Source organism: Erinaceus europaeus, chromosome 18 (genome assembly GCF_950295315.1).
Source record: "Erinaceus europaeus chromosome 18, mEriEur2.1, whole genome shotgun sequence".
NCBI classification, from domain to species: domain Eukaryota; kingdom Metazoa; phylum Chordata; class Mammalia; order Eulipotyphla; family Erinaceidae; genus Erinaceus; species Erinaceus europaeus.
Window position 1 is genome coordinate 32804043 of NC_080179.1, and position 18588 is coordinate 32822630.

The following is an 18588-nucleotide window of genomic DNA, read 5'->3' on the forward strand; positions in this document are numbered from 1 at the left end:
TTCAAATGAGGCCACCTATTGTAGGCATTTGGATTCCAAAGTTCATAGTAATGTGAAAATTATGTGTAATCAAAATTATCCTCAAAAGGCTATTAAGGTGTGAGTATGTTTATTTATAAGCATATCTATATATAAAATACAGTGTGATTATGCTTTCCCACATGAAAATTACATAGATAAGTCTGATATATTCTTGTCAAATAATTAATTGTCTCCATTACAGTATGTTTATGTGTGTGTATCTCTCATTCTCTATCCCCAACCCCTAACTCTAACCCATTGCCTATTTAATAGGTTGTGTATGTATCTCTATATGTAGCAGGTAACATTTTACCTATGGGGGAATCCATTACCTGTTTCCTCCTATAAGGCTGAAATTCTTTTATATATATATTTTTTTAAATTTATATATTATTGTATAGAAACAGAAAGAAATTGAGAGGAGAGGAGGATATAGAGAGGGAGAGAGACACCTGTAGCCCTGCTTCACCACTCATGAAGCTTTCCCGCTACATATAAGGACCAGGGCCTTGAGCCCAGGTTCTTGTGCTCTGTAATGTGTACACTTAACCAGGTACACCACTGCCTGGCTCCAAGACTGAAATTCTCAGAAGGGTAGAGACTTTGTCATTTTGATTTTTATATCATCACTACAAGGCAAATTAATATATGCTTGATGGATATAAACTATAAACTGGGGTGTGTGTGTGTGTGTGTGCGTGTTCTTTTTGTATCAGTACAAAAGGCTTAAAATAGATGATTATGAAATGCTTCATGTCTTAACCATAAATGGGTTTTAGATCTGGTACCACATGGAAGCACCATGGGCAACACCAACGTACTCCATAGGTGGTAGGAGTGGTGCTTTGATGTCTCTTTCTCTCAATACATACAATAAAAAGAGTGAAACATCTGCTCTGAGAGATTCTGTTATTAGAAAAAATGTAATTAAACAAGCTAGTGGTAAAGCAGAATTGAGTTAACTTACAAAATTTTGGGTTTCCAATAGTCTGAAATTTTATTGTCTATCAGCATTACTTACCCTTTTTGGATAAACAACATCCTACCATGTTTCCTGCATTACAGTCAGGGCCTTTAGAAATTTTTGCTATCAGTAGAAACTTAAGTCTGACTTAGATAATAATGGATAATCTTGTCACCTTTTAAATTTATATAATCCTTACAGAAAAAGATGGCATTGCTAGATTTTTTTGGATTGGCTTAAATCAGCTTTACTCTGCTAGAGGCTGGGAATGGTCAGACCACAAGCCATTAAATTTTCTCAAGTGGGACTCAGGTAAGTGCTTCCCCCTACCCAAGTTACTATACACAGATCAAAACGGGGTGTGGTGAGGGAGGGAGCTCCCCACTCACTGAGCTTTAAAAATTTCAAATCTTGACAACACATATGATGATAATCTTTTTTCCTGGACCCTTTTTATGATACTGTTATTTCCAAGCTGAACCCAACATGGGTATCTAAACATTTGTTATTACCTTTAAAGCATTCTTTATATTTAGCTATGAGCAGAATGTGCCCTACCACATGTTCTGGGAGCCATTCTGTGTCTATTGGTGATTTATTTGTGACTGACACATCATCATCTGTGCTTCATCTATAGTTTAACACTTAAAACAGAAATGTTTTTAAAACTTCTGGAATCTCTTCTCTATGTTGGCAACAGTATGGTTACATTTCATTACACAAATAACTACCTTAAAAAGAGATGTTAGGAGTGAAATTAACAAATGTCTAGGTAGTCAAGATTTAAAAAAAAATTCTCAATAACTTTAAAATGTAACTTTTACATTGTATATCTGTTTAACACTAACTTAAGCACAAATTATTTTGTACAAATATAAGGAAAAGAAGTTAAGAGCAATAAAATACCAATAAGTTGTTTTAGTTCACAAAATTTCACTGTTGATAAATAAGTTCCCTATTGATTTTTAATTCTAGGCTTTAAAGTCAACGCAAAGTGATAAACTGGTATTTTTACTGCACATATTGCATATTAAGAGCTACTGGTCACAGGATATAGCATGGAAATTGTGTGGGGGCAGAAGCTTGTTTTTTATTTGGTCTTTTAAAGTAAATAGATCAGAATTTATTTCTTTGTGTATCCATTATTTTGTTTTTACATATCCATTCTTTTAAAAGTCATATGTAAGCACATGATTTCCATTGAGGCTTACCTGTTTTGATTTAGTTAAAAGATTGTATTATGTATCCCCATAAAATTAGAAAGTTAGAAATACAAATTATTTTTTTTACTAGCAAACTGATCCGCTCTTTCTTTCTAACTCTTTGGAAATTAAGATATGCCTAGTACCCAAACAGTAGGTGGATCTAGCTGTGCAAGAATGGATACTGAATCTGGTGCGTGGCAGAGTTTTTCCTGTGAAGCTCAACTGCCTTACATCTGCAAGAAGCCATTAAATAACACAGTGGAGACAACTGGTATCTTTCTCACTTAAATATCTTTAAATTACAGTTTTGTGAAATTAGTTAAATCTTTTCAGATACCTTTTTTGCCTTCTTCCTTCACCTGATACTAACTGATAACAAAAGATAGAAAAGTATTTTGTAGATTATTTTATTGAGGAAATGTTTTATAAGACTACTGTAGTCATATCTATTCTCTCCCTCCACCATAAGGCTCTGGGCTCCCAAACTCCTTTCAGCCCCTTTTCATCTCTCCTGTTTGAATCCTTGGTTCTACTAATATAGATTATATGATAAGATATCACCAACTATGTACAAATAAAGCTTTGCTTTAGTATAGGCCCATAGGTAGAAGCAGCCTAGATAAAAATATATAAAATATCTTCTTTTTCTCTAGAGCAGTAATTTTCAAAATGTAATTCCATGACAAAGGGGATTAGCATCTCCTGTGTCCACTAGAAATGCAAATTTATGGTTCAGGAGGTAATGCAATGGTAAAACTCTAGACCTGTAAATGTGAGGTTCAGTGTTCAATCCTAGACACTACATATACCAGAATTATGTTTATGACCTCTCTCTCTCCCCTCTGTCTCTCTCTTTACATATGAAATAGAATAAATGTTTTTTAAAAAATTTATTGGATAGAGACAGAGAGAAATTGAGGGGGAGGAGGGAGATGGGGAGAGAGAGAGACCTATGGCACTTCTTCACCACATGCACAGCTTCCGCCTTCCCCTCACAGGTGTGGACCAGGGACTTGTCTCCACCTCAACCACCACTTGGCACCAATATTTTTTTAAAAGGAAGAAATGCAATTTCTCAGAACCTATTCCAGATTTCCTGATTTAGAAGCTCTGAGAGTTAAACTCAGCAACCTGTTTAAAGAAGCTTTTAGGGGTTAGGCATCAGTGCATCTAGTAGTGTGCACACATTACCATGTGCAAGAACCCATGTTCAAGCACCCAGACCCAACCTGTAGTGCAGAGGGTACGGGGGAGTTTCATTAGCAGTGGAACTAAACTGCAGGTGTCTCTCATTCTCTCCCTCTCTCCTTTTCTGTCTCAGAAAAAGAGAGAGAAGTGAGAGAGATGGAGAAAGGAGGAAAATGGTCACCCAGAGTGGTGGAATCATCATGCAGGCTATGCAGGTGCCAAGTCCCAGCAACACTCCTGATGGAAAAAGCAAATGAACTTCAAGTTCAGTTTGATACACAATTGTGAGAACCATTGCTCTAGTGTTAGACCTGATATACTACCAGCCTCTTTCTACTATTAATAGTCAAAATCATCAACACATAGCTTGGCATAAAAGACCGTACCTTGCATTCATGAGACCCTTGCTTTGTACAACATAAAAATTAAAAGGATAAAAACAAATAAAGTATCATAAGTGGTACATAAGTGCTTTGGTTTCACTCATTAAAAATGATACATATAGCAACAGCTTCCAGGCTTTCCTAACCCTGGCCCTCAATTCCTACCCCTCCTCTGTTATTCTTTGCACTTTGATTGTATGTATGTATGTATATATGTATTTATGAGAGAGAATGAGAACTAAAGCATCAGTCTGGCATATGCAATATGGCAGGGACTAAATTCACAGCATTACATATTGAAGTCCTTTGCTTTACCACTATGCCAGCTTCCAGCCAGATTTACTCCTCAAGTCCTCATTTTGACAAGTCAGATAGAAAAGGAAGGATACAGAAGGACAAAATGTATATAGGGAGATTGTATGAGAAAAGATGTTTCCTTTTTTTAATTTTAATTTTTATTTATAAAAAGGCATCACTGATAAAGACCATAGGATAAGAGGGGTACAACTCCACACCACCACCAGAACTCCATATCCCCTCCGCTCCCCTGATAGCTTTCCTATTCTTTAACCCTCTGGGAGTATGGACCCAGAATCATTGTGGGGTACAGAAGGTCTGGCTTCTGTAATTGCTTCCCTGCTGACCAGGGACATTTGCAGGTCGATCCATACTCCCAGCCTGTCTCTCTCTTTCCCTAGTGGGACAGGGCTCTGGGGAAGCAGGGCTCCAGGATACATTGGTGAGGTCATTTGTCCAGGGAAGTCCGCTTGGCAGCATGGTAGCATCTGGAACCTGGTGGCTGAAAAAAGAGTTAAGATATAAAGCAGAACAAATTTTTGACTAATCATAACCTAAAGGCTGGAATATTGCAGATGAAGATTTGAGGTCTCCATTTTGAAGATAGCTAGTAGGCCTATTTTATTTATATTCCAAAGGACCCATGACTATACTAGTTTTCTCTTCACCCTGACATCTGATATGCAGGTAGACCCAAGTTGTTGTCCGGGGAGATGATGTCATGGCTAGAAAAAGGGTTAGAAAGCTGGATAAGGAAAGAGAGTAGTTCCTAAATATGGGAAAGGTGTATAAATATTGTTGACTGTAGACCCCATAGATTTGATCTGGGGCCCTTATTCAGTGCAAGAGTCTATGTAACCTCTGCATCCCTGAAGGTCTGAGCTCACATTCTGTGGTCATGAGCAGGAATGTTCCAAGCTGCCTCAATTTCAGGACCCATCTTCCTCAGGTAGTAGATAGAGTATGTTATCCAGCCTCCCTTCAGAGGATGGAACATTCTCTACCATTGTTGATCCACATTGAGGGCAAGGTCCTATGGGGCCCCACAAAGGGGTCTATTGTTTTGTTCCTGATGAACATGGCCAGTGACAATGGAGAGAGGGATCTATTTGAGGTCTAAACCCTTCCTGTCTGTTTGGGAATCCCAGGACTTCCCGACTAGGGCCCCAGCTGATGGAATGGCCTGATAGTGACTAAAGAGTCATCATTAAAGTATGCCAGTCTCTTGCCCTTATTCAGCTAAGAAAGGGGTTTTAAACGTTTTGGCTCTGCCTGGAAAGACAGAATAATGTTTATGCAAAAGATTTTCTTGCCTGAGGCTGTGAGATTCTGGGTTCATTTCCCAGCACCACCATAAGCCAGAGTTGAGCAGTATTCTGATACCTATCGTCTGTCTGTCTGTCCGTCTATCTATCTATCATTCTTTTTTTTCTCTCTTCACCTTTCTTTTTTTTAATATTTTATTTATTTATTCATGAGAAAGAGAGGAGAGAATGAAAGAACCAGACATCACTCTAGTACATGTGCTGCCGAGGATTGAACTCAGGACCTCATGCTTGAGAGTCCAATGCCTTATCCACTGTGCCACCTCCCAGACCATCTCTCTGTACCTTTCTCATTAAAATAAGTAAATTATTTTTAATGTTTTGTGTTCAGGAATATTGGGGAATGGATATAGAGCATAAAAGTCTTATCTACTTAGGGCTATAGGGCTGTTTTTTAAGAATAAAAAGTAAGTATAAAGAATAATGTAGGGGTCCAGAAGGGGGCTCTCCCAGTAGAGTTCACACTATACCATGCACAGGGGCCTGTATTTAAGCCCTAGACCACTACATGAGAGTGCTACAGGAGGGAAGCTTTATGAGGTGGTATGATACTGTGCTATTTCCCCTTTTTTTCTGTCTGTCTCTCATCATCTGTCAGAAAAGAGAAAAATGGTAAGCAGAAGCATTGGAGTTCTTCAAGCATTGAACCAGAGCAAAGTCCTAGTGGCAAAAAATATATAGTGGAATATTTTTAAATAATTATGGAAAATCAATATTCCTCTTCCAGGCTGATCTGAACCAAATTTAGTCCATACAAGAAAATGCATAATAGAAAACACATAATAGGCAACTCAAATGAAAGTAAGGCAGAGTGGCTGATGTTTTGTAAATATCCAGTATTAATAATTATTAAATAAATCATGTTTCCATGTTATTGAATAATATACATTTATTAAAATAACTGTCTGCAGTAAGATACGACCTACTCAACATTTTAATCTTTAAATGTGTATTCATATGAACAGACTAATAAAGGAAAATATTTTAAATTTAATAATGGACTTTTTTTCCTTTGTTCCTGTATCATAATACTAAAGTAAAATAATAACAAATGCTAGCTCAGAAACTTAAAATTAATTCAGTTCTCTTAGAAGTATGAGAAATTATATGAATTTTATCCTTTAGTAAAAAAATAATAATTAATAATAATAAAACATGACCACATTTTTAGAATGTTGTATTTCTGTACAATAAACATTCAAATTCATGAAGTCTGAATTACTTTTTTATTACCTTTATTTATTTATTTATTGGATAGAGGCAGCCAGAAATTGAGGGAGGAAGAGAGACAGAAAGACACCTGCAGTCCTGCTTTACCACTTGCAAAGCTTTTCCCCTGCAAGTGGGGTGAATTACTTTTTAGTTCTTTTATGACTGGTAGGAATATTTGGTATGGTTTTATATCTCTCTAGCCTTTCTTGACTCTCATATGACCAAATTTGATGGCAACCAAAGCAAAGACTCACCAGTCCTCTCTTAGACTTCAAGACTTAAAGGTCTAGCAGAGGAAGGGAAAGAATGGGACCAGACATGTTCATTGTCCTTTTCCTCTATTACTTCTATATCTAGAGTGTGTAGTGTATAAATGTCTTATTCAGTTTCTTTAATCTTTGCTTGTCCTTTGCTCAGTAATGAGCATTAATGCACATCTTGCTTAGCTGACTACACATGAAAAGGAGGCTTGAACTCATGGTAATCTCTTAAAGAGAGAGACTAGATGGGGAACCTAACAAATCCCAGCCTCAGGAGGAATTTTTTCAGCAACTGGTTTACCCTGCACTTTGCTTTTGTCAAGTAGGACTAAAGACAGTGCCTTCCTAGTTAGTCTAACCCCTGCCATGTAGCGTATTTTTCTCTATCACTATATGAATATTCAGGTATCACTATCTAAATCCCTTAAGTCAGCCTTAAACTATTATGTGTACATCACTATACTACATGGCATCACATTCATGTTTTCTGAAGCTTTGTGATTCAAGAAAAAAGAATTTGCAGTGTTATTGATTCAAAATAGATGTATCTTTATTTGAATATAAATAATTGCCACCCCCAGATGTCTGGACATATTCAGATACCCACTGTGATACAAACTGGCTACCAAATAATGGATATTGTTATCTGCTGGTAAATGAAAGCAATTCCTGGGATAAAGCATACATGAAGTGCAAAACGTTTGGGAGTGACCTCATCAGCATTCATTCATTGGCAGATGTGGAGGTTATTGTCACAAAACTTCATAGTGGTGGTAAGTCTTTAAAATATTCTATTTGGGAAGTTTAAAACTACTTAAAATATACTTATTTGTCATAGTGGGAATGAAAAGGCTTATATTATAGATTAGTACAATGCAATTTTCTGGGCTGAGAATACTAGTCTATAGTTTGTGGTGTCCAACACAGTATCTACTAGTTACTTGTACTTTCTGAGTACTGGAAATGTGTCACAGGCAAATGAGAAACTTTAATTCTACTTTCAACTAACTTTGACTAGTTTACACATTTAAATATCCCCATGTAGCTAGTTTAACCAGTTGGACAGTGTTTGAATAAGTTCCCTCCGATCATAAATTAAGTGCTTGAAAATTTAAGTGATGATTACTTCACCTATGTAATTATTTGAAAGCTAAAGATTAAAGAAAATTAGAAAACCAACATTATAACTTCCTTCTAGGATTTACTTCTTAACAATAACTAATAGTAGATACCTACTCTAGAGGTGCTAGCATGGTAGTAATTGTTTTACTTAGAAAAGCAGCCGTTATTCCAGTAAATAATATTCCTGTTCTAATTAAAATATCTGATTTTGTGGGTAGAATTTCATTTCTCCCCATAAAGTAAAATTTATCCAAGCCAAATAACAAGAACTCCAAGTCCTACAAGTCATAGAATAGCCTTGCATTATTCCTGTGTAAGTCACCTGGAAACCTCATCATGAAGCCACCTAATTTATCTACATTAATGAATGAATTAATAACATCAGTAAGGGACTTAAATTCTATATTAAAATGAAAAATCAGAAACAATGTGCATATTGGATATGTAGAAGCAATCAAGTACAATATTTTTTTTTAGATGCCAAAGAAGAAATATGGACAGGCTTTAAGAACATAAACATACCAACTTTATTTCAGTGGTCAGATGGTACTGAAGTTACTCAAACATACTGGAATGAGAATGAGCCAAATGTTCCCTATAACAAGACACCCAACTGTGTTTCCTATTTAGGAAAGGTAAGGAAATTAGTGATTTATTTATATTCTTACTGTTATGCCTAATAATAGGATTACTTTGGTTAGGATATTTGTGTTTAAGCTGAAAAATATTGATCTGACAGCTATTTAAAAAGGTAACCAAAGCAGCTACTAAATAAACAATCCATTTTCTGAAGTTTTTGCTCTGGTCTAGAAAATATCAAGAGATTCTTTTTCTTTTTTTTTCACATTTTATTGGGGTCAGGTTAATGAGTCACAGTACAGTTGTTGGCACAAGGGTACAATTCCTCATTTACCTGTAAGTGTTTACAAAACATTCTCACTTAGGTGCTTTTCCACCATGCTGCATCAGGACCCAGAGTGCATACCTGCCCCAGCCCATTCCATTCTTTCCATTTTCTCAAGAGTTCTTTACTGGAGCACAATACACGAAACCTAGTCCAAGTTTTACTTTGTGTATTCCCTTTCTATATTTATGTGTGTATGTATGTATGTATGTATGTGTATGTCTGTATGTGTGTATGTATGTATGTATTCTAACAGAATTGCTTACTCTGACTTATAATGACCACAGGGGATTTAACCTGAGGCCTTGGAAATTCAGGCACAAAAGTATTTTGCATAATCATTATGTTATCTTCCTTGCCCTATCATTGTTTCTTAAGTCCTGCCTATGAGTTAAATCATCCAGTATTCATCCTTCTCTTTTTAACTTAACTTACTTGATGTTATTTATTCAAGTTATATCCAAGATAAAGGAAAGGATATTGTTTTATCATTTTTAACAGCTGAGTAGTATTCTATCATGTATATACCACAACTTTATTTTTTATAGTTTTTATTTATTTTTATAATCATTTTTTAAATTTTTATTTATAAAATGGAAATATAGACAAGACAGTTGGATAAAAGGGTGCAATTCCACTCAGTTCCAACCACTAGAACTCCCCTCCCTTGAAAGCTTTCCTATTCTTTATCCCTCCGGGAATATAGACCCAGGATCATTATGGGGTGCATAAGGTGGAAGGTCTGGCTTCCATAATTGCTTCCCCACTGAACATGGGTGTTGTCAGGTCAATCCATTTTCCCAGCCTGTCTCTCTCTTTCCCGTGTGGGGCAGGGACCTGGGGGGAGTGGTCTCCAGGACACATTGGTGAGGTCATCTGCCCAGGGAAGTCAGATTGGCACCTGGAACCTAGTGGCTGAAAAAAGATATAAAGCAGAACAAATTGGTGACTAATCATGAACCTAAAGGCAAGAACATTGCAGATGAAGATTTGGGGTATCCATTGTGGAAAAATCTAGTAGGTCTGTTTTAAGTATATTCCAAGGGGCCCACAATTTTACTAGTTTTTGCCTGAATCTGACATCTAATATGTAGGTGGACCCAAGTTATTGTCTGGGGAGATGGTGTCATAGTTGGAAAAAGGACTAGAAAGCTGTATCAGGGAAGTATATGGAGAAAGTATATAAATATTGTTGACTATAGACCCCATCGATTTGATCTGGGGTCCATATTCAGCACAAGAGCCTATATAACCTCTGTATCCCTGTAGATCTGAGCTCACATTCTGTGGTCATGAGTAGGAACGTTCAAAGCTGCCACAATTTCAGGACCCATTTTCTTCAGATGGAACATAGAATATGTTATCCAGCCTCCCTTTGGAGGATGGAACATTCTCTACTATTGTTGATTCACATTCAGGGCATGGTCCTATGGGGGCCCCCAAAAGGGTCTGTTGTGCTGTTTCTGATGGACATGACCAGTGACAATGGAGAGAAGGATTTATTTGAGGTCTAGGCCCATCATGTCTGTGTGGGATCGAAGGACTCCCTGACGAGGGCCCCAGGTGATGGGGTGGACTGATGGTAACAAAAGAGTCATCATTAAAGTATGCCAGTCTCTTGAGCTTGTCTAGCTTTTGTAGTCCTTATTTTGTCTGACAAGGTTAGCTTTGGAGTAATTGAGGGACATGTAATAGGAGGTAGGTGAGAAGGGTATCTAGGTCTAAGTAGAAACTAACTAGGTACTTTAAGGTGTCTTTTTTAGGTCTCTCTACTTGCTACATTTCTCACTGCAAACTATTGTGCACTTTTGCATTAAGGTATATGTTTTCCCCTAATTTATGGATAAATGCCCTATCTCATGGGCCCTGGTCTATATCTAGGTTTTGAATTTCCTAAGAAGTGCACCACCCAAAATGGAATTAAGGAATCCTATGAGCTAGGAAAGAAAACTCTCACCAGAGTAATGAAGCTGAAGAGTTGATCTTCCACACCTGATATCTCTGGATACAGTCCGAAGTGAAGCATGCCAAGGTGGTACTGGTTGCATTGATTGGGTTGGGATCAGCAGGTGCATTATCAGTTGGTATGACTTGAGAGAAGCATTCAGGAAAGTGAGCCCCACCCTAGAGGTTCCAGGATGGGGAGAAACGTGGGTTTTATAGAGAAAGGGGAAGTTTCCTGTTGTCTTAGGGGTTAAGAAGGCAATATATAGTTATTGCTGTAACCAAAGTATTTGGCAATTGGGTTAACTTTGAAAATCCCATTGTTAGGATTTGCTGTATCATACAAGACCTCATTATAATTTGTGTCCTTTATGCTATTTATATATAGCTGTATCTTATAAAGTAATGCCACCAGTTGCTCCTGTTTTCCCTGGTCTAAGGTTTTTGGAGACAATATTTCAAAGAAAATTCATTATTAGGAATGTATTAACAATTGAGCCCACTGTTAAAATTCAATCTGATTACCAATTTGAAGTCTTAAGTGCTTAGATTTAAGGAACAAATACTCAGCCTATGGTCTGTCTATACATCAAAAAGGTTGAGACATTCAATCCATTTTCCCCTGTCATATTAATTAAATAGTTATTTGTAAGATTATAAGTTAATAAGCTTATATATTACTACCATTCCTACTACCAAAGGTCTGTGTCCCCACCTCCACCCCCTGTCAGTGAAGCTGAATATCACCCCCACCCAGAGATTTTTATTTTGGTGCCATACTCCAAACTCAGTCAGATTCTGCTTTGAGTTTCCCTTTCTGTTTTTCCTTCTCAATTTCTGTTTATGAGTGAGATCATCCCATACTCATCTTTGTCTTTCTGACTTATCTCACTTAACATAATTCCTTCTAGTTCCATCTAAGATGGGTATGGGAAGGTGGGTTCATTGTTTTTAATAGCTGTGTAGTAGTCCATTGTGTAAATATACCACAGCTTTCTGAGCCATTCATCTGCTATTGGGCACCTGGTTTGCTTCCAGGCTGTTAAAAATTGGGCTGCTATGAACATAGATGTACACATATCTTTTTGGCTGGGTTTTATGGAGTTATTAGGTATAAAGGATCAACCCCAGGACCTCATACATGCAAAAACAAGTGCTCTATTATTGAGAAGTCTTCTTGGCCTCCTGACTTCTATATTATCCTGCTTTGAGAAATGAAAATATTTTTATTTTAAAACGGGTAACCAGATAGTGCATACCTGGTTGAGTGCACATATTACAATGTGCAAGAACCCAGGATCAAGCCCTGGATCCTCATCTGCAGGGGGAAAGCTTCACGAAAGGTCTCTCTCCCTATCTCCCCTCCCTCTAGATTTCTAGCTGTCTCTATCCAATAAATAAAGATAATTTAAATATAAAACAGGTCTAGGACTGAAAAGATAGTGTAATGGTCATTCAAAAGTCTTTCATGCCTGAGACTCTGAGGTGCTAGGTTCAGTCTCAAGCCACCATAAACTACAACTGAGTAGTGCTCTGGTGTCTGTCTGCCTGCCCTTTTATCTGTCTATATATCTATCTATATATTATTCCTTCTTTCTCTGTGTATCTTTCTCATTAAAATATTTAAAAACAAAATCTTTTGAAAATAAAGTCTAACTTTGTTCAGGCATCTTATTCCATATAATGCTTAACCTTTTTTTTTTTTTTGCATTTTTAAAAATTTTTTATTTAAGAAAGGAGACATTAACAAATCCATAGAATAAGAGGAGTACAATTCCGCACAATTCCCATAACCTGACCTCCACATCCCACCCCCTCCCCTGATAGCCTTCCCATTCTCTATCTCTCTGGGAGTATAGATCCAGGGTCATTGTGGGTTGCAGACTGTGGAAGGTCTGCCTTCTGTAATTGCTTCCCTGCTGAACCTGGGCGTTGACTGGTCGATCCATAATCCCAGTCTGTCTCTCTCTTTCCCTAGTAGGGTGGGGCTCTGAGGAAGTGGAGCTCCAGTACACTTTGATGGGGTCGTCTGTCCAGGGAAGTCTGGTCAGCATCTCACTGGCATCCGGAACCTGGTGGCTGAAAAGAGAGTTAACATACAAAGCCAAACAAATTGTTGAACGACCATAGACCTAAAGACTGTAATAGTGCAGATGAAGTGTTGGGGGTATTCCCTGCATGCTTTTGTGTACTTCTGCTTTCAGGTATATATTTTTCCCCTAGTTTATGGGCACGTGTGAACCTATGCTCTATCTCAGGGGACCTGGACTATATCTAGGTTTGGGGACTATATTGGGGAGTGGAACACCTGGAATGGAATTAGAGAATACTATGAAAGGAAAGGTCTCACCCGAGTGATGGAGCTGAAGGGTTGTCATTCCACACCTGAAGTCTCTGGTCACAGTCTGAAGTGAAGCATGCTGGGGTGGCACTCATTGCATTGATTAGGTTGCGATCCGCAGATGCAATATTATTTGATTTGAATTGAGAGCAGCATGCAGAAAAGTGGGCCCCACCCTAAGGTTCCAGGACTGGGGGAAATATAGGCTCTATAGTGGAAATGTGAGGTTCCTGTTGTCTTAGGGTTCAAGAAGACAATGGATAGTTATTGTTATCGTCACATTATTTGGTGATAGGGTTAACTTTGGAAAGTCCCTTTGATAGGGTTTGGGGTATAGTACCCAGCATCTTGTATATAGCTGTGCTATCGGTTGCTTCTGTTTTCCCTGGTCTAGGCTGTTCTCCCCACCACCCACCCCCGCCCCCCCTCCCCCGCCGCGCCTGGAAGCCCAATGGCCACCCTCCCCTTCACCACAGTGTTTTTACATTGGTGCCCTGCTCTCGATTTAATCAGATCCTGCTTTTAGTTTCCCTTTCTGCTCTTCTTTCTCAACTTCTGTTGATGAGTGGGGACATCCCATACTCATCTTTATCTTTCTGACTTAGCTGACTTAACATAATTCCTTCTAGTTCTGTCCAAGATGGGTCAGATAAGGTGGGCTCATTGTTCTTAATAGTTGCATAGTATTCCATTGTGTATATGTACCACAGCTTTCTCAACCACTCATCTGCTTTTGGGCACCTGGGTTCCTTCCAGATTTTAGCTATTATGAATTGTGCTGCTATGAAATTATTAAATATGCTTTGGGTAAGAATAAAAAAGAAAAGCTCTATTCTGAGCACTAAGGGCTATGTACCTATGTATATGCCCTATAGTTTTGTTTATGTCACTTTCTTTTTTAAAGATATTTATTTATTTATTCATTTATTCCCTTTTGTTGCCCTTGTTGATTTGTTTTAGTTATTATTGTTGTTGTTGTCATTGTTGGATAGGACAGAGAGAAATGGAAAGAGAGAAAGGCAGACACCTGCAGACGTACTTCACCACTTGTGAAGCAACTCCCCTGCAGGTGGGGAGCCAAAGGTTCAAACCGGGATCCTTATGCTGGTCCTTTTGTGCCACCTGCACTTAACCTGCTGCGCTACAGCCTGACTCCCTATATCACTTTCTTATGTACTCCTAATTTTTTAGGAGGTTGATTGTCTCACCCAAACATCTTTAAAGCTTGAACTGAAGCAGTGAATGGTATAGGCATTTAGAAGTGTTTCAGTTGTAAAGATGTATCTGGAAAGGTGTCACAGGCAAGTGTGGAAGGGTGTCACATCTAATGTTCCACTTGGAAGATTATCCAAGACATAGATCACCTGGGATGGTGCCTGTTTTGCCATGCACACATCCCAGGCTCAAGCACCTGGTATACTGCATGAGACTATGATGCCATTGGAAGAAGCTTTGGTGCTGTAATCTCCTTTCTCCCTCTCTCTTACTCTCTCTCTCTTACACATACACACACACACACACACACACACTTTTCCTCTCAGAAACTTGCCCCAGAATGGTAAAGCTCTAGTGACAACAAAAATATATTTTAAAAGGATATTCAAGCTGTCTTAAGAAAAGTATTGGGAGTCAGGCGGTAGTGCAGTGGGATAAGCACACATGGCACAAAGTGCAAGGACCGGCATAAGGATCCCAGTTCGAGCCCCCGGCTCCCCACCTCAGGGGAGCCACTTCGCAGGCGGTGAAGAAGGTCTACAGGTGTCTGTCTTTCTCTCCCCCTCTGTCTTCCCCTCCTCTCTCAATTTCTTTCTGTCCTATACAATGACAGCAGCAACAACAACAATAATAATAATAACCACAACAATGATGGAACAACAAGGGCAACAAAAGGGGGAAAAATGGTCTCCAGGAGCAGTGGATTTGTGGTGCTGGCACTGAGCTGTGGCAATAACCCTGGGGGCAAAAAAAAAAAAAAAAAACAAGAAAATCCAAAAAAAAAAGAAAAAAGAAATGAGATCCTCCTCAACACCCACCCCAAAAAAAAAGATGAAAAAGAAATGAAGTACCAGAAGCAAGAATGAGTAGATACCTAGACAGCCTTTCATTTTTCAAAATTGAGTCTTATCACTATCAGCATATTAAATTTTAGTTTGAAGACTGATTTAATTTAGTTAAATAAATGTAAATTAGCACATATTTGAAAGAGTAAACTTTGAAATCTAAGCTGAATCAGAGTTGAAAGAAACTGTTGATTATAGAGCTCTAGGTGAGTAGCTGTTCTCATCACCATATTATTTTCATATGAGGAAAGTTACTTGTGCCCAAACCTTTTTCTTCCCATTTTTATTTAAAGTTGTTTTTGAAGTAATATTTTATTATAACATTATACAAGTATTGTTTATGTACTATTTATAAATCAGTATCTATAATACCTCATTAAGTTCAACACAAAAATTCCAGTTTCATCCTTCACAATAAAATTGACACATACTGGGAGTCAGGCGGTAGTGCAGCAGGTTAAGAGCACATGGCACAAAGCTCAAGGACCTGTGTAAGGATCCCTGTTCGAGCCCCCAGCTCCCCACCTGCAGGGGAATCGCTTCACAAGCAGTGAAGAAATCTTTCTCTCCCATTCTCTGTCTCCCCCACCTTTCTCCATTTCTCTCTGTCCTATCCAACAACAATGACATCAATAACAACAGCAATAATAACTACAACAATAAAACAAGGGCAACAAAAAAGGAATAAATAAATAAATTTTTTTTTGAAAAATCGACACATACTGTGGTCCAAGAGATGATGCAGTAGATAAAGCACTGTATTCTCAAGCATGAGGACCCAAGTTCAATCCCCAGCAGCACATATACCAGATTAATGTCTGGCTCTTTCTCTCTCTCCTTCTATATTTCTCATTAATAAGTTCTTTTTAAAAAAATTGACACATACTTATCTACTTCCCCTCTAATAAACTATAGTTTTATAGTCTGAAAGTTTATTTTTCTTTCATTGAATATGTCTTTTGTTATTATCACATGAGGGAAATTATATTGTGGTGTTGTTTTGTTTTCTGTCTGACTGCTTTCTTTCCTTTTAATTTTTATTTATAAGATGTAAATATTGAAAAAAAACATAGGATAAGAGGGCTACAATTCCACACAGTTATCACCACCAGCCTGCCTTCCTTCCTTCCTTTCTTTCTTTCTTTCTCTTCCTTGCTTCCTTTCTTCCTTCTTGTCACTAAGGTTTTTTCTGGGCCTCAGTGCCTGCACAACAACTCCATTGTTCCTGGTGCCATTTTTTTTTTTCATTTTTATTTGATAGATGAAAAGGCAAAAAAAAGAAAGAAAGAAAGAAAACACCTTCAGCACTGCTCCACTGCTCATGAAACCTCCTCCTTTGGGCGGATAGCAGGGTCTTGAAGCCAGGTCCTTGAGCATGGGAATGTGTGCTCTACCTGTCTGTCTTACTTCACTAAGCTTAATATTCTCTAGTCTTCACTGTTATCAGTGACAGGAATTCATAATTTTTGTCCCCAGACTTTCTTATTATTTAATTAGGTAAATAGTGACTTATAAGACAGATATTGTCAAATGAGTACAATTTCTCATCTTTCTACACACTATTCCTGCCACAAACCTAGGTCCTCCTCTAGCATAGTGTGTTGGATACATTCAGTTTCACCCTTCCTTTCATTTTTTCATAAATTCTACCTATAAGTGAGATCATCTAATATTTATCTTTTTCTTTCTGGTTAATCTCACCCAGTATGATTCTTTCACATTCCATCTAAGATGAAGCAAAGAAGATGATTTCATCATTCTTGATAGCCAAGTAGTATACTGTTGTGTGTGTATGTGTGTGTGTGTGTGTGTGTGTGTGTATCACAGCTTTCTTAATCACGCATCTGTGTTTGGGTATCTGGGTTGTCTCCATATTTGAGCTATTATAAATAGTGCTACTTTGAATTGTGACTAGCATGATTGTTATGCAAAATAAAAAGACTTCAGTGTCTGAGGCTCCAACTTCCCAGGTTCGATCCCCAGTATCACCATAAGCCAGAGCTGAGCAATGTTATAGGAAAGAGAGGGGGGAGGAGGGAGAGGGAGAAGGAGGAGGAGATGACGATGATATAATGCTGCCTAGAAGATAGGTGTGCAAAGATCACTTTAAATAAGTGTTGTTGATTCCTTTGGGGAATCCTCGGAAAGGAATTAGTGTTCTATGACAGGTTCATTTCCAGAATCCTGAGAAATCTGCAGGGTGTTTCCACAGGGATTGGAACAGTCTACATCTCCACCAGCAGTGGACAAACTTTGGTCATAAGGAAAAAAAACTAGAGTATTGACAACTGTTTATGAGCTGAGTTCTCTGTTCAACTTCTCTATTAAGTGTCTTTTGATGATTTTATTATTACTTTTAGAATAAAATGGGAGATTGGGTGGTGGGAATTGTGTGGAGTTGTACCCCTCCTACCTTATGTTTTTGTTCATTAATCCTTTCTTAAATAAAAAATTTTTAAAAAATAAAAATAAAAAGTACTTACTAAAAGAAAAAAAAAGAATAAAATGGAATTCATCTGTACTGTAGTCTTGTGATAATGCTGTGAAATAACAGACTGCAACCTTTGCCACACAGACTGCAACCTTTGCCACAATCTCTGGGTCTATTCGGTAGCACTTTCTAGGCATATATTATCAAATTTAATCTTTCATTTACATTCATTCTTTCTCCCTCTCTGACTTTTATCTTTCTCTTTCTCTCTCCCTCCCTTCCTCCCTTAAAATTTAGTGAGAAGCAACTCTTGATTTAAAATAAGGGTGGTGGATTTCAACTCTAAATATACAGCAAATAATTTCTGAGAATTTGTTTCTTTTTTTCTAAAAGCTAGGTCAGTGGAAGGTTCAATCATGTGAAAAAAAACTTAAATATGTATGTAAGAAAATGGGAGAAAAAATAAATGATACAAAATCTGAGAAGATGTGTCCTCCTGAAGAGGTATGTAAAATTCCTTTATATATTTTTCTGAGAATTGTTATATCTTCTTGGCTAGGGATGGTAAACAATTCAGACTTAGAAAGTACAAAAAATTGCTAACTTCTGTTCATTTATATTCTGGCAAGCCAAGGGGTAGTGAATGGCAGCATGTTGGTGTTCATACAAAAGAAAAAAGTGTTTTTTTTTTTTAAAAAAGGCAGTGTCATTAAATTCTAATCTTAGTATCATTACATGACATTCATTCTTCTTTATGAGTCTTTTTTATGAGCTCTGGGATTATTCCTTTCCCTATTTTAAACTTTGCTTTCTGTTTGATTTGTTAGTAAAAATATAAAACTTAAGCTTTAATCTTGATTTATTAACTTACTTTAAAAAACGTTATCTTTCAAAGATAAATATTAGGCTCATAAAATGAGAGAAAAGTCCA

The 18588-nt window shown here is 37.6% G+C and overlaps 1 protein-coding gene across 2 annotated transcripts in view; it reads left to right on the forward strand.

Moving 5' to 3' along the window:
- LOC103126472 (lymphocyte antigen 75) overlaps positions 1 to 18588 on the forward strand; it is a 196812-nt gene that overhangs the window by 36529 nt on the left and 141695 nt on the right. For both annotated transcript variants that reach the window (XM_060177870.1, XM_016194421.2), the window contains exons 5-9: positions 1187 to 1297; positions 2321 to 2461; positions 7437 to 7628; positions 8455 to 8612; positions 18051 to 18161. In XM_060177870.1, coding sequence (XP_060033853.1) covers positions 1187 to 1297; positions 2321 to 2461; positions 7437 to 7628; positions 8455 to 8612; positions 18051 to 18161 — 713 coding nt within the window. The remainder of the gene's footprint in view (positions 1 to 1186; positions 1298 to 2320; positions 2462 to 7436; positions 7629 to 8454; positions 8613 to 18050; positions 18162 to 18588) is intronic.